Raw genomic sequence first — 25,177 nt, 5'->3', positions numbered from 1 at the left:
CACCGCCCCTCGACCGCCAGGCAGCGTCCAAGCAGAAGTAGTGATGCTACATCAATGAGCTACCGCGTGACCTAAGTAAACTGACGACGTGCCGCCGTCCAGTATTGGCCGATAAGCTGATCCAAAGGATACTCCTTTATTCTACGGTAGACTGGGGACAAGTATGGAAGACGAACCTGCATTGGTAGACAGTCTATACTCTAGCTGTGCTAACCACAACGAAAAAAGGTTTGAGAATACACACTCGTGTTCCGGCACTACAGCACAGTAATTACAGGGCACGTCATATGGTGGCGCAGTAACAAAACTTTGACATGGTTAATTACCTAGTAGCCTCCGCAGATAGGGGGATAAGAAGCTGTCCCTCACCCAAGGAAACGCAACGTACAATTTTTCTCAACCAATCCACCATAATCGCCATCTACAGCTTCATGGACCTTGCCGCTGGAATTGTCGGCTTTGTGAGTCTGGGACTACAAGTATCCCAAAACCTCCTCACGTATTACGATGGATGGCGTCATTCCAGAGAAGATGTAGACGACATCTGCAATTCTGTGGGAGAAATGCGTCAGATGCTGACGACTTTGGACGAGGCGGTGAAGCGACAGACTTTTTTGAACAGTTGGAATGGAACGGCAGCCTTCGAAGATACATTGAAGCGATGTGACAAGACTATGAGTAGGTTGGACGGGAAGGTGAAGAAAGTCAAGGATAATACGGCGACCAGTGGCTTTGTCGCGCGCGCCAGGTCCGAGTGGGAGAAGGTTAAATACCCTTTGAAGGAAAGTACTATTTTGAAACTTCGAGACCTTCTTCAAGAACAGAAATTGGATCTGGTTCTCATCCTCATTGGTTTGAATATGTAGGTTCACTCGGTACCGTTTCACGGTCAGATATTGATTGATTATACAATGTACTAGTGATACATCTTCTGTTAAAACAGAGACCCTCGCTCAGCACATGTCTCAGTTATCGTGTAATATCTCTCAAATCCGGGCCGATGTGGGAGAGAACAAGAATATTTTAGAAGCATCGGTACAAGGTTCGTGTCACGTTCCATGATAGAGTTTACGAAGACAACATCTGAACCGACTACAATCATCACAGACCTGAAGCACAAAGAGATCCTCAGATGGCTCTATGGTCAAGATCCATTTACGCTCTACCATTCACGGGAGTCTAGGAGATATCCAGGGACCTGTCAATGGTTTCTCAAGAATCAGGAATACCTGCGATGGAGATCTGCAGGGTCACTGCTGTGGGTGAAGGGTGAGGGTATGTATCATAGTGTTTATCCCACTGACTGCGCTGGAGTACTAATTCCATCTCACAGTTGGTTGCGGGAAGTCATTTCTATGGTAAAACCCAAATATCATTATAGGCAGCTAGTCATGCTTTGGAGGCTGGCTGACTCCAAACCCAGCTCTGCAGTAATCGAACACTTGCAAACCTACTTTGCAGCACAGTCTGACAATATGCTTCTACATTTCTTCTTCTCATTCGCTGATGCTCATCGGCCAAATCCGCTTCTGTGCCTCTCGTCCCTATTAAGGCAAATGTGTTTGAATGAACGAGTCCTCCATATTGTTGAGGAATTGTACGAAAGGTTCAACGGATACACAGGAAGCAGAGCTCCGGGTTATCACGACATTGAACTCGCAATGGATTCGGCCATTGCATGCTTGGAAGGATGCAAAGAGATATATATCGTCTTTGACGCTCTCGATGAATTACCTAATGATCCCGACGAGTACCAAAGGAGTCATATTCTGAATTGGATCAGGGCAACTTCTACCCGCTATCGGCACGTACACATCCTATTTACGAGTCGAAGTAACTCTAGCTCTCGAGATGTTGAGGATTTTGCAATTACCATCCCGTCAATACGCATCGTTACCATAGACGCGATGAGCAATCGTCACGACATGTTTTTGTACCTCGAAGCGCAGTTTAAGGAAAGCCGCGTCCTGAACATGGTGTCTGGCCATTCTCTCTCAAAAACCCTCAACGATATGATCAGTTTGTCTGATGGAATGTAAGGACTTTCATTCATTATCAGAAGGCAATAAAAGAGAAATATCGCTCACAATATCCTCGCAGGTTTCTTTGGGTCCACCTTCAGATGGTAGAGCTCACGAAACTACCTACGCCCAGACTGAAAGACATCGACCGTATTTTGAAATCTATGCCACCGAGACTAGACGATACATATATCCGAATACTACAGAGTATACATTACTTGCTTTCAAAAGAAGCAGCAAGGGCCCTTCTATGGCTTTCACTTTCCCTTCGGCCGCTCCACCTAGTCGAAGTCAACGAGAGCTGTATTATCGTGCCGCAGAATAAGCCAGCTATAGCAGAAGAAGACAGACTGGGAGGAGAAGGGATTTTGCCGTGCTTATCTGGACTTGTCCGCCGGACTGGAATTGATAATAACTACGTGGCTCTATCCCATTTCTCAGTCAAAGAGTTTCTTACTTCTGAGGCTCTCAAACGTAGCCCATGTTCATCATATGGGTTTCGCGATAATTTAGCGCATGCTTGGATTGCGGAAAGCTGCGTTGCATATATCAATTATTGTTATTGCAGTGAAAATCGAACAGGTACAAGAAAAGATCTCGAACAGTTTCCGCTTCTTGAATATGCATGCCGCTATTGGTTCGAGCATATGATTTCAGCTGGAAAGCAAGAGCAAACAGAACTGGATTCTTTGGCATCCAACTTACTACAGTCTGGCGAGAAGTGGACATATGTCACATTGATATATAACCACATGATTCCTGATATACCCTTTAGTTGCGCCCATCGACGATGGACTCTTCGTACCCCTCTGGGATGGGCAGCTGCTCTGGGTCTTGAGTCAGTGGTCCGCCTTCTATTATCTCAGAGGCAAAGTGATCTTGATGCGATACAAGATATCAAGCTCAAGCCTACAAAGTGTTTCCAAGTAGAGAACGCGTGTGGTGAATGCACAGCGTTCAGAGTTTCTTACCCCACTCGCGGTACAGCGCTTGTGAAAGCCATAGAGTTCGGACATACATCGATAGCACGGCTTCTCATTGAAAAGGGTGCTAATATAAATTTGTGTGGAGAATTTGGTGGTACCGCTTTGTCAGTTGCATGCAGACTCCGAAACGGCGATCTGGTCCAATATCTTTTGGACAGTGGTGCCAGTCCATCTGATGGTCTAATGGACGCAGTACGTGAATGTTCCTGGTCAATTTGCCAACAATTATTGGACGCTGGAGCCGCGGCCAATGAGCAAATAGAGGGAGAGATGCCGTTGATTGTGGCAGCTTCAATGGGCTATAATCGGGTTTGCCAAGTTCTTCTGGACTTCGGTGCAGATGTCAATCGACTGATAGAGGTCGATGATCCTACTGATGCAACTGATGCACTGACAGCAGCTACTATGCATGGCAAGATCCAGATAGTGAAGCTACTTCTCTCTAAGGGAGCTCATGTCAGGGGTAGCGCTTTGGCGTACTCTCTAACTGGACTGGAAGATGGGCCTTTTGATGAACACCGTGAAATATGTAACATTCTGGTCCAGCATGGGAACGACATGAATCCAGATCTTGGGGGTTCCCATAACACACCGCTCGCTATGGCGCTCTCTAATGGCTGGTTAGATATTGCCAGATGCATGATCAGCAAGGGTGCCCGAGTTGAGCCTGGTGATCCCACCTGCCTTTTAGCGGGTAATATTTTGGTCGAAGCAGTTTTTAGCGTCGATATGACTCGTACAATCCTGGATATTGGTGTTGCAGCTGATTCTCCAATCGCAGCTGTTAAACCGTGGGCTTGGGAGATGGATGACGATGCCTGCAATTTCACTACAGCTCTCCAAGCTGCAGCATACCATGGACATGTTGATACTGTGAAGGTTTTACTCGCGAATGGTGCTAATCCAAACATCCGTGGACCACCATACGGAAGCACCTTGTTTTCTCTTTTTGCAGGAGCCTGTTATGCCATAGAAAACGTCTGGCTCAAGCCAAATGGAGAGGCAGAGAGAGAAGCATATGATCAATCTGTGAGAGAAAAGACAGTCAGAATTTACGAAATTCTGCAGGAGCGAGGTGTCCAAAATATTATTCCATGGGGCTCACTGGATTACGATGCATTTCGCATGTGCATACGCGGGATTAAATATTCATCAATCAGGACTGGTATAACTGCGCCTCGCCCCATCAACCAGAGAACTTTTGCCAAACTTTCCGGAGGAACATTTCGGCGAGTCGTGCGCAGTTAGTGGAATGAAAAACCCTCGATGGAATAACCTTCAGTACTGATTACTGAACGCCGATTAGAAAGGACCCCCATGTTCTACGAAGACTGAAGGGTATGGAGGACTTTTGCTGATAATATCTTCAGGTCCTGTACATACTTACTTGTGTAACGCTCTTAGTTTCTTTTTAGTGTCAGAATGAGATTGCAAAAAGGCTTTCAAATGGCTATTAGGTCTTTCTACCGCAGTAATCAATTATATCTCCCCTTTCCTTACTTTTCTGGTTCTTCTTCAATAGAAACACCTCCGCTTACGAGTGAATAACTATCAATCAGTTACTGAAATAGCTAATGGAGAGTTTATTCGAAGCTGTAAAGGGCTAGTCCAGTACTTTGTTGTATTAGTTTCCGTGCGGAATATATACTATCTCTTATTGAAGGCATAAGATAATAACAAAATCGCATATATAAAGAGGATCTTATTTAGTAACAAATTCCCCATACTCATCGTCATCTCCTGTCAGACCAAAAGAGACCGCGCATCGAGCGACCATAACTGATAACTGGTAAAAATGGTTGCAAGTCATAGGCTGATTGATTACTATTGCCCGAGCCCGTCTACAATATGCATCGGCACTGCCTTCTATGCCCATGCGAATTCTGGGTACGCAGAGAGCCGCATAGATATAGATCTGCCAAGACCAAAGAGCTTTCGTATGCAGAAATCCTTCTCGGAATGAATTAGGTTAATCTGAAACCAATCTGCATTCATTCTGCATACGAAGCTATGTTTCCAGATTTGAATTGAGTGAATCAATCTTCCTCTGGGTCACAACACTGTCCAACGATTTCCGGTCCTACTTGTTAGCCACCAGGAAGTCATTGTCCCGGATTTAGTACCGCAGTGCTTGGATTTGCCAGAATATCGGAACGAATGGTTGGTTTAGCCGTAATAAGTTGATAAGCGATAGCCAATGATGTGGACGGTCTACTAGCGACCGTACTGCTGTCCACATCCGATTGTGGACACTTCAACAAGGTCAATTCACGATCATTGTGTCGTCAAGAACAGTATATTCTATACTATATTGCGCAGCCAGCTGGGAACGCCAGAGTCGCCAACGCCCATATTGAGAGCTACAAAGAAAATGCTCTTGAGTTTGACTTTTGGACGAGTGTTATCTCATACACTTGGAAGGTGCAATGTACGATATTTGGCCTCAGGACTCGGTAGTTTGTCCTGAGGCCACTTCGCAATCAAGCAACTGATTCTTGCTACCCCAATTTGTAGATGTCTGATAGAAAATGTAAAATACGTACCAAATGGCCCTATCTATATATACAAAAAGCACTATCTTTCTTCACTCAGCTACTTACTCATCCGCGCACACCTTGTTCACCCCATTGTAAGCAACATCACCCACAAAGCAGCAGGAGCCCAAGGGCTCAGGTAGCGTTCGATCGTGTTCATCATTCTGGCTTAAGTACGGCTGAGCGGGCGGGAGGCCCCGTTTTCCACACCCTGTGGTCGCGTGTGCTAGTATATGAATGATGTCGGGTTACATTGTTCTGGTTCAGCTGACTGGCCTGAGAAGTTAACCACAGTTCCTCAGTCATCATGGGTGATGTATGTAGATTCTGACCCACGGGAAGCCCACCATCTCCGCTGCCGTAAACCCTCCTATGCTCTTGCAAAGCGTCTGGCTAAGTGGGCCGATAATACAGGTTCTAAGGACCCTAGACACTTATTCAGAATCCCTGAAAGAGCCTTTTTGGGTATCAGCTCAATTGTCCCCTTACGTACTTTATAGTAGGCTTCCCAACTATCGCGTTATTGATATGATGAACCTCTATAAGGTTCGAGGTCAATTGACCATTCACGGTCTCGACCCTGTTATGATAATACTCTGGGCAGGTTTGGAAATTCCATTAATTTCAAATTGACCACTGTGAGGAGAATTGTCCCTATGTTTCCCATGGCGGGATGTAATCTGTACTCTATTGACCACTGTAGCCCGGATGCGCAGCTACCGATGAGCCCACAGGTGGTGTGGTAAAATTGCTTTGGCCGTTGCAAACACCATACATGAAATGCTGGGACGAGAAAGTCAAGAGAGCAGTGCCCTTGTGCAATTGACATTCGCCCCCTCTCACGCTGTAGAGCCAAGACGTGCATTCTGCGAGGCTATCGCAATAGCTTGCGCATTGGGAGCCGGTTTGGTAATCTGTAACAAAGGCGAAGGGAGCACCGCTGAAGATAGCCATTGTGTTTGCAGAAATATGATCCAGGCAGCCGGCAGAGGCGTTGCCGACAGTGGTTAAGAGGAGGTAAATGACAAAGCTAGAAAGCTTCATTGTGTATAAGGTAATGGTTCTAGGTATCGAAGGTCTGTCTGGCAAGAATGCTGGGGAAGATGGCTATCCAGGGATTGTATGAAGGGACTAAATACACCGAATGAATATAAGGACCTGGCAAAGCCCATGGTTGGTGCCCCTCAGCTCTCCTTCTCTCTCTAACCCTCTCAATTTCCATATTACTTCCCACGGGATGAAATTCTCGATGATCTGCCTGATCAGGGCCTCAGCCTTAGCACCGGAGATGAGATCTGCTCCGGGACCAGACTATATGCACAATGAAACCCCTTCCTGTCCGGACAAAAAAGTTTATCCGTACTCCCTGAAAATATATTACAGAGCTGCGGCTCTAGGAGAAGCGAACACCCGTTTGGGGTTGACGTATCGGCTAACATTCAATAGTTCCCTGAAGCGCAACGGTGGCGAGATAAGGGAAATCAGGGTCTCGGACAAGGCCTGTCCTCCAAGTGGGGTCTCGCCGCATCGGCGCAATGCAAACGATGAGCTAGGCGCGGCGCCAGCTGTAGTTGTTATGAGCAACAAGATAACTAGAGCATTGTCACATTATTTTCCCGCCAAATACAATAGAATGGAGCGCAATTTATCGTCGCTGTGGCAATTAAATGAGCCCTGTTCATCAAAACTGCAACAGCATGTTGAGGTGGTCCGGAAAATCTTTTTGCAGTAGCCAAGCGAAGACAAGCTCTGCCAAGGCCCTCAACCCCCGCCAACCCCTTGGCGCTCCTCACACGGGTATCTGGCCGACGCACACTCCAAGAGGCCCTGAACCCTCTCTCAGCCCCCTATTTCAATCCGAGGACCTTGACTCATGCCTCATTTTCACTAAATAAACTAGTTATTCCAATATGTTTCTGCCTGAAGCGGACTCTTCTTACGTTCCAATTTGCCCACTCACAATTGGTGGGTCGGGAATGGTCGAGCATTAGTTCATGTACTAGGGTTGGAGGCTCCGCCTAGTCCTTGCCTCAGTCGGAGATAAGTAGACAGCATATTTGGGCCCTTTCAAGCTAAGAAAACATTTTGTATCACGGAAGTTAAGGGGTCTATAGGCTGGGTTACATTGTCTTCGGATAACACTTTGTGATGAACTTGCAAAACGGGTCAAACACTACCAAGAGCCACACAAGCCAATTGAAGGACTTCAAAGACCGCTTAACCGTCCAAGGTATCCACACGGCCATTTCTTCCTAATGTAATACTCTGGGCCGAAGGGGACATTCTCATCCCCTTGGAATATCCGAAAATCTACATTCAATGAATCAAAATCAGGCCGTAACGCAAGTAGTCTGTCATGAGTAGCAGGATCTGGTGCCATGATTTTCGCGCGTATGCCGTCCACGGACGTTGACGGGTCTTGCTCCCTTGACGCAAATCGGAGATACAGCTTCCGCAAGGAGGGTATATGCATGGGGCAGTGTGTTATCAGAGTCGTCAGTTCGGTGTACAATGCGGATGAGCACTGAAGGAGGCAATGATCGATGAGCAAGTGATTGAGCGAGCATGGGAGAAGTTGCCAGAGCGGCGCTACCGGCTTCATGGTTCCATCTTCAGTAAATTGCAAGAGATTACCCCACCGCATACAAACGGTCTCTAACCGAAGGAAGTCCGAGAGAGGTCCAAAAAAGACCGGCGTGGGGGTCTTTGCATCTTGCCTGACGTTCCAATCACTGAAGGTCAAACTCAGATGCCGGAGCGAGAAACGCGAACTTTGCAGAGACTGGTATAGCTGAGGTAGGTCTTGCCAGTACCGAGTTTCATATTCATGCCAGCCCTGTTGCTGTAGTGTAAATGACATGAGCGCAGAGCATCTTTTGAGAAGATGAGGGAGGCTTGGCAATGCTCTATCAGGGCATTCAAAATCCAAATGGGTGAGTGATATGGTGGAGAGATCCTTTGGTATGCTGAGTGGAGATCGGTCACAAGGATTTGAGACGTATAGCTTTCGCAAAGAAGGAATTCGAAGAAAGGGGAGTAATCGGGTCAGGGGTACCGCATCCACCGATAACCTGGATTCCCAGATGCAAGGCCCGTTTGTTAGTGAGATATGCCTGAGCTTGGTCAAAACCCCCAACTTAGGATGACTGGCCCACGCAATAACCCGCTCAAAATGAGGTGAACGCCTAGGTGGAAACGGTCCGTCCTCATATCCTCCTATCCATACCTCTTCCGGGAGGGCAATCCCGAGCTTCTCAAGATTCCGTAGCTGGACTAGCAACAATGCCAGCCAGGCATTTTCATAATGGTGGAGCGCCCGATGAAAATCCATTCGCTCAGAATATTCCTTGAGGTCTCTGCGCCAAGCGAAGAATTTGCGGCGGTATTTGCGTTTAGACTCCCCGTAGGGTAACATAAAGTGGCGATATTTTTCTTCAGGCAAAGACTCCAAGCGGGGCAGTTGTTCCCATTTCCCTTCCTTACAGTCGCTAGGATAAAGCTCCAGGGATCGAATCAATGGAGCAAGGGAAGGATTTGGAATTATCAGTTGGGTGAATCGACGCACAGGAAGAAGTGATTCGGGCATCATTCCATAGTCTGTACCAAGATAATCATATTCATTGAGAGGGAGTGAGACGTGGTGATAGAGATGCGTAATAAACATAGTGTACCATGCCTTGCAAACAAGAACCAACCGAGTGTAGTCAGGTGGGGTAAGGAAAGGTATGATTTGAAGCAGAATCTCGCTCGGAATTTTAGTGAGCATTTTGGGCCGAAAGGTCGGGGATACGTGTAGCAGAGCAACAGCGGGCAAAGACAAGGTAGACAGGAGAATAGTTCGATGTTTAAGTAGCCGATGCGGGGCGACAGAGCAGCTTAGTGGTTTTCGGAACCGGCTGGCTCAAGGCCCCAGAGCAGGGAGCAAAAATTACAATAATATTTGTAATAATGAGTATATATTATATTAGAAGATAGTATGAAACAGACAGCAGACCATGCAAGGCCTGCTATTAGAACTATTGCCCTCACTTATCTTCACTTATAGATTACTTAAAAATTGCTTTCACAAAAAAGGTCAATCTTCCAAGTTGAGAGCATTCAATCCCATCAGGCAGCGTCTGTGGCCTAGTCCCGAAATTTCGCACGACAGCTTGGCTCTGCGGCCAAAACATTGCGAAAGCAGGCAATGTTCTGTGCTATCGCCAGATGTTCGCGGTATTGCCTATCGTTGGAACCTTTAATCCTGTCCTGATACCGCTTAAAAGGGAAATTTGGACTTGGAAGAACTCTTGGATGCCTGGACGTCCGCTGTCTTGACCCAGTCGATGACCTTGACTTTAGTGTCGTCCACCGTAGTATCCGCATCATAGAGGCTCACACCCACGTATCGTTTTTGAAAGCTTTCTTCCAAGTGGACGAAGTTATGCTGGTATCGTTTAAATAAAGCTGTAGCCTGCTCCTCCGATGGAGGAAACACTGGTAATACAGCCAGTGAGCTTCAGATTGAGTACTGGCCTTACGAGATCGTGCAAGACAAGATCTTCTACTCCGCTCTTCTCGGATCTCAGGCTGATATCACTGTCTCTGTTGGTGGTATCGACCTTGGAGCCACATGGACCACAGTCCCCAGTGGTGATATCGGAATTTATCATGGCAGCGTATCGTTCTCTAGTCATTCCGGTGCGGTGACCATTACCATTAGCCATGGTGGTGCCATAATTGCCAGCATAGACGGCCAATCGATTTCGTCCGGTTGCGCTGCTGCTTCCGATATCGAAAATTTGAATGCCTGGGTTGGGAGCAGTATGTCCTCTAGCATGATCAGTGTAACTCCGGCTACATCCCTTTCCAATGGGACATGTATCGACGGTTGGGGCGCTGGCAATTTTCTCGGGATCTGCTCCGCGGCCTGTTCTTGGGGTTACTGTCCGATCACTGCATGTGTTTGTTCCAAACTCGGTCCGCCACCGACTGTACCGGAAGAGACCGGAGTCGATGGCTATCCGATCTCTGGCGAAGATGCAAGCTACAGCGGACTGTGCTCATTTGACTGCAACCATGGCTACTGTCCGAGCACTGCGTGCGGTACTGTCGAAGTAACTCTTACGTTTCCCACTGTATCCGACTTCTCTGCCATAGCATGCGCGGCTGGTGAGGGTACTGGCGACTTCGTAAATCTTTGTGCCTTTGGATGCGCACATGGCTATTGTCCCATTCATGCTTGCAACTGCACCGCGACTGGGGCGCTCGACCTTTTCTCTGTGGTCAACAGCAGCGCCACAGCCCGTCTGGTCTCTGGCGATGACGATTATGGCCTGTGCGAATTTGCCTGCGGGCGTGACAGGTGCTATGACCAGTGCGAGCTTGGAGACTCCTACTCAGAGAGTGACGAGCTCTCCTGTACGGACTATGACACACGGTCCTGGTGTGAAGTGACGTCGCCGTGCGATTATAACCTGACCATATCCACTATGAAAGACCTGGACGTCGAGAGCGCTTACATGCAGGAGAGTGCATTCCCTATCACATTTGACAGTGTTTTACAACTTGATTGACGAAGTGGTGGCCAACTATACGGAGATCATGGCCGACAATAATTACAACAAGACCTTCAAGTATTACAAGGAATACGTCGAGAACAAGATTATCTCCACCCTCGCTAGTGTCATGGAATGGGCACCTGCCGGACCGGGCCTCTCTTACTTTGACTGTGTCATCATAGGAAGGGCAAGAACGAGTCCGCAACCAGCTGTCCCAACTACAGCGCTACCGGGAACCTAGTGTTGACAGAAATATATATTATTTGCTGTTATACCCGCTAAGAGTATAATGTTCACCTTTGGCATAATATCATATCTGAGCTATCCCAGTTCATATGGATCACCATTATGAGAAATTAGTGCTGATCCTTATGTCATACTAGTGATAAACTAATTCATGAATAAAAGCTTGAGAATTTGAAGAAATGCTGCTGGAGGACTACGGCATCCAGCCGGACTGGTTCAAGTACGGTGTCGAGAAGGATTCCTACCTCTGTGATGGAGAAAGCATCCTAGCCCCTTCGTGCCATGATTCTGTCGTCACATACTACAACATACCCCAGAAGGCCGACTACGTCAATATCACCGGCCCTCGGGTTGTGGTCGAGAAAGCCCTACCTAATCTCGACAACCTGCAGGCCAACCTCCTCGCGGTACAGCTGCAGATCTTGCTGGGGTCTTTGCCCGGGCTCACGGACGACATCGTGCAGAGCATCTCCCTGGCAGTGGAGCTTCTCCTCCAGTCAGTCAGTTCCCATGCAAGAAGTTGTGCCAATCGGGAAGGCAGAAGAAGCCTGGAAGAAAAAGGAAATGATTGAGGATATCATCAGCGCTATCTTCCTGGTGATTCCTTTTATTGGTAAGGCAGATGCCATCAGTGATGTGTTCCTGGATGTCTCGAGCTGCGACAGTCGTTGGAGACACCGCTATCGTGGCTGATAATATCTATGAGATTGTGGAGGACCCTGATATTCGTGTTGCTACTATTTTGTGAACTCTGCTTCTGGTTGGGCAGCGCTCCGCAGAGGAATACGGGACTATGGCAGCAGCTCGGCGAGATATACCGGATGAGACTATTGAGTCTCTCGGGCCTGTTTTCAAGGAGAAGAATACTCAGGTGGAGAATTTAGTCAAGGACTGTGCTGCTGCTTAGATATAAAATGTGAATGAACAAGATATATTGTCGCTTAGGACAGATCTATTGCATTCTTAGACAATCTTAGCAGCAGTATCTCCCAAATCTATGGAAAGGGTCATCATTCCTATATAGCATGATATGGGTTGCCCATTCGTAGAGGAACAACGTTACACAATCCCTAGGTAGTCATCTATTCGACCTTCGTGCCAAGCAGACTCGCCTTTTACAAAACTTACTGTGAATTCCAAAATGGGGCGTTCTAACTTTTCATTTTTCGTCTCAGAACTACTGCGTCCGAGCCTGCCAACTGGAAAAGCGTGAATGGGCCTGGGCCGCCATTACCATAGTTCACCCCAACCACGGACTCTAGTACTCAACACCCGGCAGCTTTACCTCACTCTTGTTGTTGTTGCCCCAATAAGCATAAAAAATTGCGTTTTCGACGAGGAAATCATTTTTATTTAGCGTATTGTATTCTCCTTTTTTTTTTTTTTTTTTTTTTTTTTTTTTTTTTTTTTTTTTTTTTTTTTTTTTTTTTTTTTTTTTTTTTCCCTAACATAACATTTATGTCATGAGCATATTGAGAAGAAGCCATCAGACTAATTATCTTGAGATCCTTGAACTTAAGAACAGTCCAGCATATAGTTCTAGGCAAACCAGGTTTTTTTCCCATCAATACTGTAGTGGTGCCCCGAGTATACTAAACCCTTTAATATGATAAAAAATTCACTTTATAACATCCGCGTAATACTGCATGGGTCACTTGGAGATCTCAGAGGGTGACAAAGAGCGTAGATAGTGATAGAAAGTATCTTGACACTGGCTAATCACTGCTTATAAAGTCGCGCTTCTAGATCCTCCAATAATTCATCCTTGTGGAAGAAAAGTGCACCGTTATGTTGTCCTTCAATTAGATTCCAGTACTCTAGTTGTTCCAATGCGTCCAGACATACATCATCCTTGGTTCGATTCGTACGTTGCTCGACATCTTCAAGATCCACGATAAAGCTGTAGCATATCAGCAGACACCGGAGATACTTCGCGAAGGCCACGTACCATTTCCCGCTTTGGGGCTCCCATATGATATTCTCTCTTCGTGGATCCCATTAAGTGAAATGACGGGAATGCAGTTCCCTATAAGTCCGTTAGCAAAGCTGACTAGGAAAGCTTCTTATATCAAGGTCTTCTGTCCCACGCCTTATAGTGAAGGCATACCATAAACCTTCAATGAATGCAATTCGAATACGGTTCTGCTCGCCTGGTGAGAGTGTGTCGAAGCCATGCAGGTTCTCTCCCGGGACCTTTTGCATCACAATATATGCAATGTACCCGCCTGGCAGTTCATCGCTAGAGATTTGTTTCTCGACAGCGTGACCGAGAAGTTTGGGCGTGCTCCTGCAGTCTTCTAATTGCGATAGGTTGTAAATCTCGCGGTAAACACCGTCACTAGGCTCTTAATAGCCACAGTTACTCCAACACACTATTCTGTTGACGTCAGGCCAGTTCCTTTCCTTGCTTATAGCGTTATGCCTATGACCTCAGTGAATAGTAGAGACGTACTGTTTTTTAATCTTTATAATATCAGGCGTGTTTGAAGGCTGATCAATTCTTGTAGCTTCATAGGCTTCATGTCGTTCGTATGTAAAGCCACCTTGTGGGTCTTCCTGTTGTCGGACTTTACTGGAGAGATTTTTGCCGATTCCCCAGGTCCCAAATTCCAAATCCAGTTTATTATCGAACAATGATTCATGTCTATGTGTACTGGAGCCCATGGCTGTAGCTGTTGAGGAGATATAATAAGAAACATGAGACTGGGGGAGAGAACGCGCACAATCCTCGGCGGACAATGACGTCGCGTGACGTGGTGTTATGATTTCCGCTCAGGGACACCAGAGAATAAGCAGCTCTTCGAATTGTGCCCACCGTAATGTTTGGTTGTTTTGAATCCCATTCTTGAGTTAATCATGAAAAGCATGCAGATCTTTAACTTCCAATTCACTTCGTAGGGACAGAAATCACTTGTTCTCCAGCATGTCAAAAGATACAGGGGATTATACACTCGTCCACAAGATAAATATCAAAATAGGCAATAACGATTCGTGAAACTTTAATAGAGATAGGGTCCTTCATCATCTGTACATTCAGAGCACATAAGATATTGATCGACAGAGTGGCTCCCTGACTTGGGTTTCACAATGCGCAGATGAGAGTGACCAGAAGGATGGGATAAAGCGGGGTGAAGTTACCCATTCTCTGTCCTCTCGCTTCTGCTACATAGCGCCGCCTCAAAGATATTTCAGAACAGTACTAGTTATGGGTCGGAACAATTCATCGTGTCGCTCCATTCATGGCGCAGGCGACCTAATATATGATGCTGGGACATACATCTCTCCGTCTGTGCCCCAGAAAGGCGTATTGTTTTTGAACTTACTGGCTAACACGTTGGCCTATTCTAAATCTATTAACCGCATCCTACAAACACTACACCATCTTCTTCGTGTGGATTGTCAATGGGATAGTACCTCCAGTGACTTTGTGAGTCTGAGCACGACTCATGTGACCTCAACTAGCGCCCGGGCATTAGCAATGTCACTCTGCAGCTTCAATACGCCTTACGCTCCCCAACTCGAGATCCACATCAAAATCCCCGTGTCTCCATCATCGTCCATCTACTTAGCTTGTTTAAAATGGAAGAGAAAACATGGAAAATGCTTGGTAAAAAAATTCTCACCCCTCATAACCTACTTGTTCCACAAGTAGATCCTCACCCAAGAAACAGAGAACAACCCCGACGTCATGAACCAACTAGCAGTAAAGCTAGGCCTATCCCCGGAGCTCCAGTTCTACGACATCTATTCCATAGACGACCCGTCACAACTCACACACATCCCCCGACCTGCTCTGGCACTCTTAGTCATTATCCCACTTACACCAGCCTGGGACCAAAGCCGCAAGGCCGAAGACGCTAACAAAGAAGAACCCTACCCTGGCTCCGGCCGTCCTGACGAGCCAGTCATCTGGTTCAAGCAGACCATCGGCCATGCTTGCGGATCGATCGGGCTATTACATAGTGTGATCAACGGTCCGGCTGTCGACTTCATCACACCTGGGTCCGATCTTGAGACGATACGGAACCTCGCTATACCGCTAGATATGGACAAGCGCGCTGAAATACTGTATCACAGTGAGGCGTTTGAAGTTGCTCATAGGTCAGTTGAGCAGTCTGGTGATAGCGATGCCAATCTAATGGATGAGCGTGACGGGGGGCATTTTGTTAGTTTCGTCAAGAGCGGCGGGAAGCTCTGGGAGCTGGAGGGGTCGAGGAAGGGGCCTTTGGAAAGGGGAGATCTTGCTGAAAATGAGGATGTTCTTAGTCCACGAGCGCTTGATATGGGCATCAGGAGGATCATCAAACTGAATGCGGATGAAGGGGGTAGTCTGCTTTTTAGTTGCATTGCTCTGGCGCGTAAGGCTTAGGGGATGGCTGGATAGGAAATTGACATACTTTGCCAGAGGGCTGTTATCTGCAATCTTATTGGTGATGAAGTCTAGTCTCTGCTCTATGTGATGACTAATAGGCACCTCGGCTGTCGCCGGCTCCACTGGCAAACTCAGCTAGCGCAAGCGAGGACCCACCGCGCAGGTATAAAAGGCGGCTTCCCCCCCGAAAATTTTGGAAATCAAGCGACTCTACGTTAGTTTCCCTACCCCCTACATTGGGCCTCAGAATCATTTGCTAACCACCTTTTTGCCTACAGTTCAAAGAATCACTTTAGAGTAGACGTCCCACCTCTGAGCTCTTCTAAAGAGCCACAGAATCTCCACCCTTGCTGATGACTGCTATGTCCTCGATGCCCTAAAGTGAAGCCGTTTTACTTCCGACTCGACCTTGCATTTGCACGCTCTGTTACAATCTGTTTTCGGATAGACTTGTTTCGGGTGTCGGTGTGATGGTCCAGGGAGTGGTGATGATCTTTACCTTGTCATGATGTCTTGACTTCGGTCGGTCGGACTTGGTGGGTGTCGAGGAGGTCTGAAAGGTGTTTTCCTTCTATCTCTGTTTTCTTCACTTGTTTATTTTACAATCAAATATGAAAATAAAAATGGAAAAATTCGAAAATCAAAAACTCGATAGAATTTTCTCGATATAATTTCCATTGGCTTTGTCTACGATGGTCTCTCCACCTGTCACCCACGCACCTGACCACAACAATAAGAAACCCGTAAATTATAAGTGTAGCATGGCGGGCATCACATTTTGTAAACATCATATTCTCGCCATTGCAATATATGATGTTACAATCCAACAGTGAAATCCTCATTCGAGCAATTTTCGAGTCCGGTCTGGAGAGCCCGAACAGGTTGTACAAATTTGAAAGTCGCGCCAGTATAAACTCACAGTGAGTCGAAGTCACTAACCATAGCATCTATCTACTATCCATAGTCACTCGCCGACTTAGGCATCAATGTCGCGGTAAAGTGAGACATGCTGAAGGCATAGCCCTGACTTCTCCCAGATTATTTCCCTTGTTGACTGTCCCTTGAACGTTTGATGCTGCTCCTTCAATTTCTTCAGAAATCTGTTACCTCCTATTACTACAGCCCGCTCACATACTCTCGTATTCAATCCTCAGTCATACTACTTTAGGAATGCCGCCTGGCCAAATATTGGTGGAAATTCGCTATTCAGCCTGCCCTTCTTCCTTCTGCTGCAATTGATGCTGTGTCGCAATTGGGACTTCATGAAGCAGGCTAACTGAGTTGGACAAGAGATGGACGTCTTGGTTTGGGCAGGAATCCATATTCGAAATTGGCCAGAAATCCGGGTCTTGATATGGCCAGATTCACTTTCAAAAGAGGGTAGAAGCTGAACTGGTACACCCCCTTCCGAGCTCGGGGACGGCAGCCGATTGAAGTATTTCGGCTTGCTGAAGTGGCTTGCTTGGTCCTTCGCCTGCAACTCTTCCTGAGGTTCGTACCTGGGCATTTGCATCTCCCAGAGGTTACGCACGAGCTGCGTATACTGTTTCTCTGCTCATCGTTGTGAGTCAGCTTTCTCGACCTGATTAGTTCGAATCAGATGGGAGCTTTGCTGAGATAGAGCTGTCGGATGAGGTTCGCTTGCAGTATCTTCCACACCTTGCGAAGAACTCCTATTGGCTAAAAAACGCTTATTTGACCGTGTGGGTGGTGAGCGCGGGCAGTAGTGCATGCGGTATGCTTTTGTGTCTTGGATGCTTGCATTGCAAACTCTGCACAATAAATCCAACCGCATTCGCTTAGAAGAAAGAGAGTGTATGTCCCTTTTTTGTCTTTCATGGGTTTCTGCGATGTGTTTTTCAAGATGTCTCTTTGAGCTGAACCGAATAGTAGCTCTGTAACATTGAGGAAAGGAGCATCCAAAAGGCCTGTCGTGCTTGTTCATATGAGATTCTCTTTGCTGGGGAGTCTCGAAGCCTCGATAGAAGAACTCACAACTCATCCTAGGGCACTTATATGACCATAGGAAGAGTACAGTACTCTCGAGTCAGTTCTCTCACTGCCCACGTTCTCTGAAACAGCTCTCTCTATATTGTCTCTGATGCGCGAAATAACGTCGGGTATATCGAGACATTCATTAATGGCGGCGTTCTGAGTGTAACAGCCGATCTGATTCTGCGTAGAGACGAAACCGTTCAGGAATTTCTCAGAAGCAGACTACTCTCCATGTTTTTCGATTCGCCTTTTTAACTCGTGTGCAGAGGATGAAATGTTGATTTCTTTCAGGGGCTATCGGTACTGCGACTCTAAGAAATTTGAAAGAACCTCAATTAATATCATACCATCCTTCTGATCTATGGCGTGCTTGAGGCATTCCTGAAAACGGGAAGACCAGAAGCAGACTGCGTAGTCAAGAACTGCGTAATATCCAGTGCTTATGAGGTCTGCAACGGACTCGTCTGGCAGGAATATTTCAAACCCTGGTAGTGATAGATAGCCAACACAGAGAGAAGCCATCTTCAGCTCAATGAGAGATGCTGTCTGGCTGAATTGTCATTACTGGGCGTCGACACTATCTAGAATAATGTTAATATAAACAATGTTACTATATATACTGGAATTGAACAAAGTTTTGCCCCCCTCCCTCTGAGTGAAAGACCTGGGCGATGAGCCGACATGCTGGAAACATTCATAGATGAGTTCTAGAGCGACTCAAAAATATGCTTGATTGAATGAAGTTCGGTTGCACATATAAAGCTTTTGTGAATGCAATATAATCTTATATGAATTAGTATTTAGAAACTATCCCTTGTTGTAGAATCATTGGCCAAGAAGTTTGTGTTTTAAGTCTTGTTTGTTGGCCTAAGCCAACCATTATACTACTAGGTACCTCTATTTTACACTGTAGATTATCAACTAACCTTGCGTATTTCCTGTAAAGATTATATAAAGCGTACCTCCAGCAGTTAAAACTGAATAATGTATCTAATTAATCTAGTTAGGCTCGACTGTCTCTATCTCCCCTAGCAGAAGCCGGACTTTCGTCGTCGAGCCCGCGATCGCTGCCTGGGCAGGGGGTGCCGGCCGTCCCAGTCATCCCAACTCACCTCCACGTGCGCGTCGCGCAGCAGATGCAAGATTACTGTATACCTTGCCCTGGGGGCCACTGCCAGCACTGTATAGCCGTTTTTGTCCTGCGCGTTGGCGTCCACGGAGCCGCTGAGCAGTAGGCGGATGATGATTGCTCTCTTCAGCGTTGGTCCTACGGTCTGTACGCCACTCAAAATCTCTCAGAAACGGACGTGACGCGGTGAGACTACCTCGACGCATGCCATCACCACCATAAAAAATGGAAGTGTGATCACCCCTTCTTCCCCCCTTGCAATGACCTGCGGGTTGACCACGTATGATGAATGGTTCTGAGGTTTGTCGGGCAATCCTCAGCCAGTGCAAGTTTCGATCGGGCTCCCCGCCCGAGATCTGGGCATTAAGCTCAATCACGAGATTAAAGTGTTGCTTCTGTGAGCGTCTTTTGATATAGTCTGGCGTAGCCTTCTCAAACTGTATTCTCTCGAAAGTGTGAGAGAATAGTCTGCTTTCTCCTGCGTTATTATTGGACAACTTGACGTTGCGGGGGATATTGACTTCTTCAGATCGGTCCGCTGCCTCTCTACCAGTTGCATTGGCGATGAGTGGGAACCAAATTATCTCTTCCGATGCGGCTTCCCTCTTTCGAACTCTTCTAGGTGTGTGCTGTACCAATTTACAGTTTTCACCATCCTTGCTCGCCAAAAGTCTCACGGAAAAGCCGTGTATTTGCTGAAGTTCTGCTCCACCGCGCTGTATGTACAGCCCATTTTCGATCTCCCGAGGAAAGGAAACGGCACACTCAACTGAAAAGTAGTTGCGATTGTACAAAGTCCATTTGCCGTTGACTTCGAAGAAGCCTTTACGAAGCTTTGCATCGAGTATGGGCTGAGCAACATAGCGGTCACTCCCAGTCACTTCATAGAAGACCTCTGGCTTAGCAAAGAGCGGGTTATCTGTATGTCGTTGATCCGAAGAGGGGCACTTTGTGTGGAGCGATCTTCGGATGATGCTAGATGGAAAGGGCTTTTCGACGAGAGGCTGCTAATGAAGTTGCGGTTGTCGTTGTTGCGGACGACACTGTCCGTCAGATCACCCTCGGTGGGCCCCCGCTGGTGGGTGGTAAGGTATGGGCTACTTGCTTCGTAAAGAGTATGGCTAAGGGGCTCGTCTTTGACCTGAATGCTTAAGATGGAATCCATCGAGTGACGAGATTTGTACAAAAGAACAGGAAAAGACTGAGTTTTTTCTGGGAACCCACGCAGTTCTGAGCCCCGGGGAGAAGGGGGATTAAGTTGATTACCCAGAAACAATCAGGCTGGCTAGCAATTGTTCATACGTGAGCGGGTCATTTTCCTTAGGCTAGGTGCTGCTTGATGCAGGAATCCACGCCCGGCCCCTGCTAGGACTTACGTTAGAGTGCCCAATTGCATGTTTATGAACCAGGACGTGTCCTGATTGGCTCATCCTGTCACGACCTCTACCCCGGCGCGAATATATTTAGGCAGCTAAGTAGCACCTCCAATCCACGCCAGATCATGGTCCTCGTCACTTATGCCTATACCTAAGCCTCATCGCCCAACCATCCACCCCTGGCGGATACTCTTCTGTTTCACTTTGCGTTAGTCCAAATCAACAGGGCTGTAGATAATGCTACAGAAAATCCATAGCATAAAGTAAAGTTGCGTATAGAGTATTTGTTGCTCCTCTTGGGAAATGAAAGACACTTAGCTTTCTGAATGGAAGATCTGGACGATGAGCTGACGGGCTGGAAGCGTACGTAGGTCGTTGCTAGTACGGTTTGTGACTGTACTGTGTTCAATGTGATATTGATCTCAAAAACAGACTTTGCTACTGAAGTACAATCCGATATGAAATAATAATATTTGAAACTATCCCTCTCTGTAAGATCATTGGCCAAGGAATTTGTACTTCAACTTCTCATCCGCCCGTAGTCCTGTGACCGTGACTGTCTGAACATCACCCGGAACAATATCCATCGCGCTATCGCTAAATTTGACGCCGTCACGTTCCTCAAAGACCAAGCATTTGACCGGCTTCTCGGTGCTGACCTGAAATACCTGCTGATCAGAGGCTTCAGAAACCCTCTTTACCTCAAGTCCACGATCCGCAAAATCAAGATACTTGAAAGGCTGAGGCCAATCCACGTCCCGCGCAGCAATTTCGCCGTCCACCCACAGTCGAGCAGCGAGGACATGTGGTTCTGCATCAACGGTATGGTCGATGACTCCGTCGGTGATAAGGTTCGTAGTGCCATTGGGCACTATGTCGACGTTTTCTCGCACGATCCGCTCCCGGATTTCTCGTCCAGTGTCCACGGAGAGGAATCTGAGCTCAACTTTACCGGATGTGGGCTTTTGTAGTGAACTCACCACCCAGAGCTCATACTTGCTTGTCTTTGGGGGCTGCGCGTGTGTGATGCTCCAGTCGTGATGTTCCCGTCGTACACCTACGGCGACTGGGTTCAACACACGGGCTACAGCGTAGTATGCCGGTTTGGGCCTCAGGAAGTAGTCCACGATTGCCCATGAGATCGTTGGCCAGCAATCATTCAGTTGCCAGAGTAGTGCACCACCACAGTGTCTTTCGTCTCCCCATTGGCGACGCCATCCACGGTATCCGAACATCATTGTTTCAGCTTGGACAACTTGGGTGAGGTAGATGTAGGTCTATTTGGAAAATTAGCACGTATATGGTCACTTTGGTTGCGTAGTCACATACCTCGAGGTCGGTAGCAGTTCGCAGGTTCTCCACAAGGTAAGTAGCGATGCGACGTTCGTGCCCGTCGGCCTTATTATGGAAATCCAGAACATGCGATTGGGGGTATTTGTCTTTTTCGTTCTCAACGAAGTATTCAATTGTTGGCAGGTGGGGGAACGCCTCCATGCCGAATTCGCTATTGAATCGTCCACCTAGCGTATCGAATATCTGGTATTTCTCCTGCGTGCCATGCCAGACTATAATTGTCAGTTTTGCGTATACTCATGAGGGTGATGGAAAATACATTACCATTCCATTGGTGCATATCGCCGACTGTGGGATCAGAAGTTATTTTGCCATCACCCCACGGACTACCTGGATGGTAGAACGTCTTTGGTGAACAACGCTCAACCACCGATGGCAGCAGCTTTTCGTAGATATACCGGGCTGGAAAGTTGGTCTTTAGCCAGTTCTCTGGGTTTTTATCTTCGTATACATATTCGAGACCGGCTTGTTCCTGGACTTGGTAGTCTTCGTTGTTACCAACATAGACTACAATAGATGGATGATGGCGCAGGCGGCGGACGTTGTAGATCGCCTCTTGTTCGATAGACTTCAATAGTTCGGGCCAGGTTGGATAATTTCCACATCCGAACATGAAGTCCTGCCATACCAAAACACCAAGCTCATCACAAGCTTCGTAGAAACTGTCATCTTCGTAGCAACCACCGCCCCAGACTCTGCAAGTTGTTAGTGATAAATATACAGTTGAGCGAGTGAACAAACCTGATCATAGCTTGGCGGCCCGCAACCACTAACTCGATCCATTTTCGGTATCGCTGCGGAGAAATGTTGGGAAGAAGGTTGTCTGCAGGAATCCAGCATGAACCGCCACAGAATATATCCACGCCGTTGATTCGGAAGAAGAATGATTTCCCGTGCTTGTCTGGCCGCTGCACGACCTCCGCAGTCCTGATTCCAATCTTCTTGGTAACTCTATGGAGTTCAAGTTGATCGGCGTTCAAGGATGCCGAGACTTCGTAGAGAGTGGAATCACCATATCCATGGGGCCACCAAAGGCAAGGCTGATCTATGTTGAATTCCACCTTTGCCCTCCCCTCTTGAGGTGTGGCCTCTGCTTGAGCAATTTGCTTCCCATGTAGAGTGATCGTGAATTTGACTTTGTATGAGGGGTCAAGATCAACAGATTCAAGCTCTGTAAATGCTGAAATGGAGGCAGTTTTGTGAGTGGGGTCTAGGTTGATCTCCGTCCAGAGATCTGCCAACCTTGTGGAGTAAACCTCTAACCTCACTGCTCGCCAGATACCTGCAGTCATGAGGACCGGGCCCCAATCCCAGCCCCAATGATACTGAGCCTTCCTAACACTCATCCTCGCAGGATCTCCGTTAAAAGAGGCCCAGTTGTGGTTCGGGTCCTGTTTTCGAAGTTCCTGGGCACGCAACATCGCACAATCAAATTCAATTTCCAGAACGTGCTCATCGCCGCAGTCCAGGGCCTCGGTGACATCTACTCGATAGGCCTGGAACATGTTACTACTCTCCAGGATAATATTGTTGTCAAGTTTGACTTTGGCAAATGTATCAAGACCATCGAACGCCAGAACGATTCTTGATCCGGCAAGGACAGTTGGCTTTTGCAGTATCTTGCGGTATGTCCATGACTTTTCGTTGACCCATCGGGCGTCTAGTTCATTAAATCCCACGTATGGGTTTTTCAGCCTGAACAACATTCGGTCTGCACGTTAGCGACATGTGCCGCGAAAGATTCCGTAACGGTACGCACTTTCCATTCGCCTGTAGGTCCTGGTGAACGACAGACGGAACCACAGGAACTGGCATCCATGCTTCTGAGGCAATCTCATCTCTATCTCTAAAGTACCACCCTGTTGACAGGGTGTACTGCGCGAATGCTGCCATGATGCGCTCTTGGAGGGGTAATTGATACAGGAACTGGCGATTGATAGTTCGTCAAGCCCCAATTTTGAGCCGGACAATCAGAGCTCAATAAATAAGAATCCCCATACCCTCTGAAACATCCGATACAACCCTAGATAGGGATATAGATGCATTCAGGGTCCCAGGGTGAGGCTTTGCGAAGTGGGTGCCTGGGGAAGCTATGCGGAGATGTCCCCGCCTCCACGTGCTGGCATTTCCTCTTTGGGCGGTCCCCTGACGGAGCACGGGGCCTTTCCCAACTGGGCCTCGCTTCCTCTCCATCCACTTTCACAGTCTATATTCCCTCATCGCCATGTACAGACTACACACCAAAGCCTGCTATCGTTAGTCTCAGTTCTCAGAGAGATTCTGTACTGATAGGCCCTCTCAGACTGGCGCGATTATACTCACAAAATCACTTTCTATTCGAAACCGCGCGGTGTCTACTGTGAGACACCTGAGCGGTTCCTCTCCGACTATACCGGTTATGGCACGGCTGGTGCTCCGCACACTATTCTGGGAATCATCCTCCGGTGGGAGTCCTCCTTTATCGCCCACGATAGTACCTGACAGCTCTCAAGATCTCCAGATAAAACGATCGCCCGTCACCAACTTCCCAGTGAGCAATTCACCTTTCTTTGTCGGCTTGGTTGCGACCACCAAGACGGTCCGGGCGCCCTCCTTCCTAAGCGACCCCATAAAACGGCAAGGCCGTCGCGAGGTGCCATCCTTTGGCCTTTCGCCACTAGCCTACCCCTCGTCGCTTGGAATTACGACTCCTCACTACTCATCCTCTTGCCAAACACCAGGAGCGAGTCGACTGCCTGAATTCTGAGCGCTAGTAACCGACTCACCCCTCCTTTCTCGGCATTTTCGTGCCTGCTATCCATGATACAGGACCTCTGGGTAAAATGGCCCTGGCCATCCGATCAGGTGCCGCGCTCGCTTGGCGTGCATGTGAAAAGGATAAAATGTCTCACTCTTGGCGTTTGGTGAAATTAGCCTGTTCATCGCCACTGCTATTGGAGAGTGTCTCGGCGATTGGCTGTCATCTTCCCGACAAGCCGAAATGATTGTCGTGCACCGGATCCTTTGTCCCCTGAGACGGTTCGGTTCACCCCGAGTCCCAGCTGTGGAAAAATCGACAAGACTGCCTCACAGACGTGATGTGCACTGTCAGTCACCCCAGATCTACACCAAGCGATTCTGGAAGACTACTACGTCTCGTTGTATCGCAGAATGGCATGTGTCCATGAGCTCCAGCGGGCCTTCCACTAGTAAGCCTAGCAAGTCCCCCGACAAAATTGCTCCGGCATCTGACACCTGCACGGGATTTAATTAATTTTGTAAATGAGAACCTGGCCACCTCATGCGGGGTCGCGCTTTCAATTGGCGGAGGCAAATTCTACCCAGCAACCGAACTGGATGAAGACCCTGGAAAGGACACAATAATGAATAAACCTTGATAGCCTTTCCCCCCTTCGGACGACTTGGTGTAGGGCGACCCAGGAACAGTAAGCTTTCAGGTCGCGGATGAAAGGATAGTTCTCCATGAAGCACGCCGATTACATCCGGCGAACCTTGTCAGACACTCGGATGTTCTTACTTCTTTCCTGGCCATTAAGCAATCAGGTGGCACCACAATGTCTGAGCGTGGTGGGCCGGCGTTGCTATACTCAATCTCCCGCACTACCATCTGGAGCTCTTGGACTCA

At 47.6% G+C, this 25,177-nt stretch overlaps 10 protein-coding genes across 10 annotated transcripts; 5 read left to right on the top strand and 5 right to left on the bottom strand.

The window, feature by feature from the left end:
• Window positions 1–674: 674 nt before the first annotated feature.
• Window positions 675–4,255, top strand: BDQ94DRAFT_158100 (ankyrin repeat-containing domain protein; the record flags this gene model as incomplete). The annotated part of the gene is made up of 6 exons (XM_026768877.1): window positions 675–862; window positions 921–1,042; window positions 1,108–1,275; window positions 1,334–1,358; window positions 1,424–2,035; window positions 2,101–4,255. 6 exons carry the CDS (start codon window positions 675–677, stop codon window positions 4,253–4,255), a joined length of 3,270 nt encoding a protein of 1,089 aa, XP_026628954.1.
• A 3,492-nt stretch (window positions 4,256–7,747) lies between these two features.
• Window positions 7,748–9,307, bottom strand: BDQ94DRAFT_158099 (F-box protein; the record flags this gene model as incomplete). The annotated part of the gene is made up of 1 exon (XM_026768876.1): window positions 7,748–9,307. One exon carries the CDS (start codon window positions 9,305–9,307, stop codon window positions 7,748–7,750), a length of 1,560 nt encoding a protein of 519 aa, XP_026628953.1.
• Window positions 9,308–10,358: 1,051 nt separating this feature from the next.
• Window positions 10,359–12,234, top strand: BDQ94DRAFT_158098 (uncharacterized protein; the record flags this gene model as incomplete). The annotated part of the gene is made up of 6 exons (XM_026768875.1): window positions 10,359–11,078; window positions 11,122–11,278; window positions 11,496–11,785; window positions 11,829–11,940; window positions 11,984–12,057; window positions 12,097–12,234. The coding sequence occupies 6 exons, from the start codon at window positions 10,359–10,361 to the stop codon at window positions 12,232–12,234; spliced, it is 1,491 nt and encodes a 496-aa protein (XP_026628952.1).
• Window positions 12,235–13,144: 910 nt separating this feature from the next.
• On the bottom strand, window positions 13,145–13,991 carry BDQ94DRAFT_168248 (uncharacterized protein; the record flags this gene model as incomplete). The annotated part of the gene is made up of 4 exons (XM_026771000.1): window positions 13,145–13,227; window positions 13,276–13,353; window positions 13,442–13,665; window positions 13,780–13,991. 4 exons carry the CDS (start codon window positions 13,989–13,991, stop codon window positions 13,145–13,147), a joined length of 597 nt encoding a protein of 198 aa, XP_026628951.1.
• An 853-nt stretch (window positions 13,992–14,844) lies between these two features.
• Window positions 14,845–15,852, top strand: BDQ94DRAFT_139427 (ubiquitin carboxyl-terminal hydrolase). The gene is made up of 2 exons (XM_026765430.1): window positions 14,845–14,934; window positions 14,999–15,852. The coding sequence occupies exons 1-2, from the start codon at window positions 14,907–14,909 to the stop codon at window positions 15,694–15,696; spliced, it is 726 nt and encodes a 241-aa protein (XP_026628950.1). The 5' UTR covers window positions 14,845–14,906; the 3' UTR covers window positions 15,697–15,852.
• Window positions 15,853–17,601: 1,749 nt separating this feature from the next.
• On the bottom strand, window positions 17,602–18,274 carry BDQ94DRAFT_139423 (uncharacterized protein). Its single transcript, XM_026765429.1, has one exon. It carries the CDS (start codon window positions 18,214–18,216, stop codon window positions 17,989–17,991), a length of 228 nt encoding a protein of 75 aa, XP_026628949.1. The 5' UTR covers window positions 18,217–18,274; the 3' UTR covers window positions 17,602–17,988.
• On the bottom strand, window positions 17,602–19,990 carry BDQ94DRAFT_185938 (p53-like transcription factor; the record flags this gene model as incomplete). The annotated part of the gene is made up of 3 exons (XM_026775013.1): window positions 17,602–18,275; window positions 18,807–19,742; window positions 19,772–19,990. Coding segments are annotated over 3 exons (1,175 nt in total), but the record flags the coding sequence as incomplete, so codon positions are not given.
• A 535-nt stretch (window positions 19,991–20,525) lies between these two features.
• On the bottom strand, window positions 20,526–23,706 carry BDQ94DRAFT_126349 (glycoside hydrolase family 2 protein). The gene is made up of 5 exons (XM_026763870.1): window positions 23,312–23,706; window positions 22,294–23,247; window positions 21,817–22,247; window positions 21,529–21,764; window positions 20,526–21,476 (listed from the first exon to the last, which is right to left on the bottom strand). The coding sequence occupies exons 1-5, from the start codon at window positions 23,443–23,445 to the stop codon at window positions 20,697–20,699; spliced, it is 2,535 nt and encodes an 844-aa protein (XP_026628947.1). The 5' UTR covers window positions 23,446–23,706; the 3' UTR covers window positions 20,526–20,696.
• A 92-nt stretch (window positions 23,707–23,798) lies between these two features.
• On the top strand, window positions 23,799–24,415 carry BDQ94DRAFT_126352 (uncharacterized protein). The gene has a single exon (XM_026763871.1). The coding sequence runs from the start codon at window positions 23,951–23,953 to the stop codon at window positions 24,296–24,298; it is 348 nt and encodes a 115-aa protein (XP_026628946.1). The 5' UTR covers window positions 23,799–23,950; the 3' UTR covers window positions 24,299–24,415.
• Window positions 24,416–24,895, top strand: BDQ94DRAFT_126347 (uncharacterized protein). Its single transcript, XM_026763869.1, has one exon. The coding sequence runs from the start codon at window positions 24,533–24,535 to the stop codon at window positions 24,803–24,805; it is 273 nt and encodes a 90-aa protein (XP_026628945.1). The 5' UTR covers window positions 24,416–24,532; the 3' UTR covers window positions 24,806–24,895.
• Window positions 24,896–25,177: the final 282 nt, after the last annotated feature.

The sequence above is a fragment of the Aspergillus welwitschiae genome (assembly GCF_003344945.1).
Source record: "Aspergillus welwitschiae strain CBS 139.54b unplaced genomic scaffold BDQ94scaffold_8, whole genome shotgun sequence".
NCBI lineage: Eukaryota > Fungi > Ascomycota > Eurotiomycetes > Eurotiales > Aspergillaceae > Aspergillus > Aspergillus welwitschiae.
The sequence above is the reverse complement of the archived record's forward strand: the minus strand, read 5'-3'. Positions and strand labels throughout refer to the sequence as shown.

Coding starts and splice junctions, on each gene's coding strand:
- BDQ94DRAFT_139423 (XM_026765429.1), bottom strand. CDS start 18,216: ATGGCTTCTCTCTGTGTTGGCTATCTATCACTACCAGGGTTTGAAATA.
- BDQ94DRAFT_126349 (XM_026763870.1), bottom strand. CDS start 23,445: ATGGCAGCATTCGCGCAGTACACCCTGTCAACAGGGTGGTACTTTAGA. Junction 22,248..22,293: donor GGCCGCCAAGCTATGATCAG/GTTTGTTCACTC, acceptor AACAACTTGCAG/AGTCTGGGGCGGTGGTTGCT. Junction 21,765..21,816: donor CGATATGCACCAATGGAATG/GTAATGTATTTT, acceptor TGACAATTATAG/TCTGGCATGGCACGCAGGAG.
- BDQ94DRAFT_139427 (XM_026765430.1), top strand. CDS start 14,907: ATGGAAGAGAAAACATGGAAAATGCTTG. Junction 14,935..14,998: donor GAAAACATGGAAAATGCTTG/GTAAAAAAATTC, acceptor CCCAAGAAACAG/AGAACAACCCCGACGTCATG.
- BDQ94DRAFT_126347 (XM_026763869.1), top strand. CDS start 24,533: ATGATTGTCGTGCACCGGATCCTTTGTCCCCTGAGACGGTTCGGTTCA.
- BDQ94DRAFT_126352 (XM_026763871.1), top strand. CDS start 23,951: ATGGCACGGCTGGTGCTCCGCACACTATTCTGGGAATCATCCTCCGGT.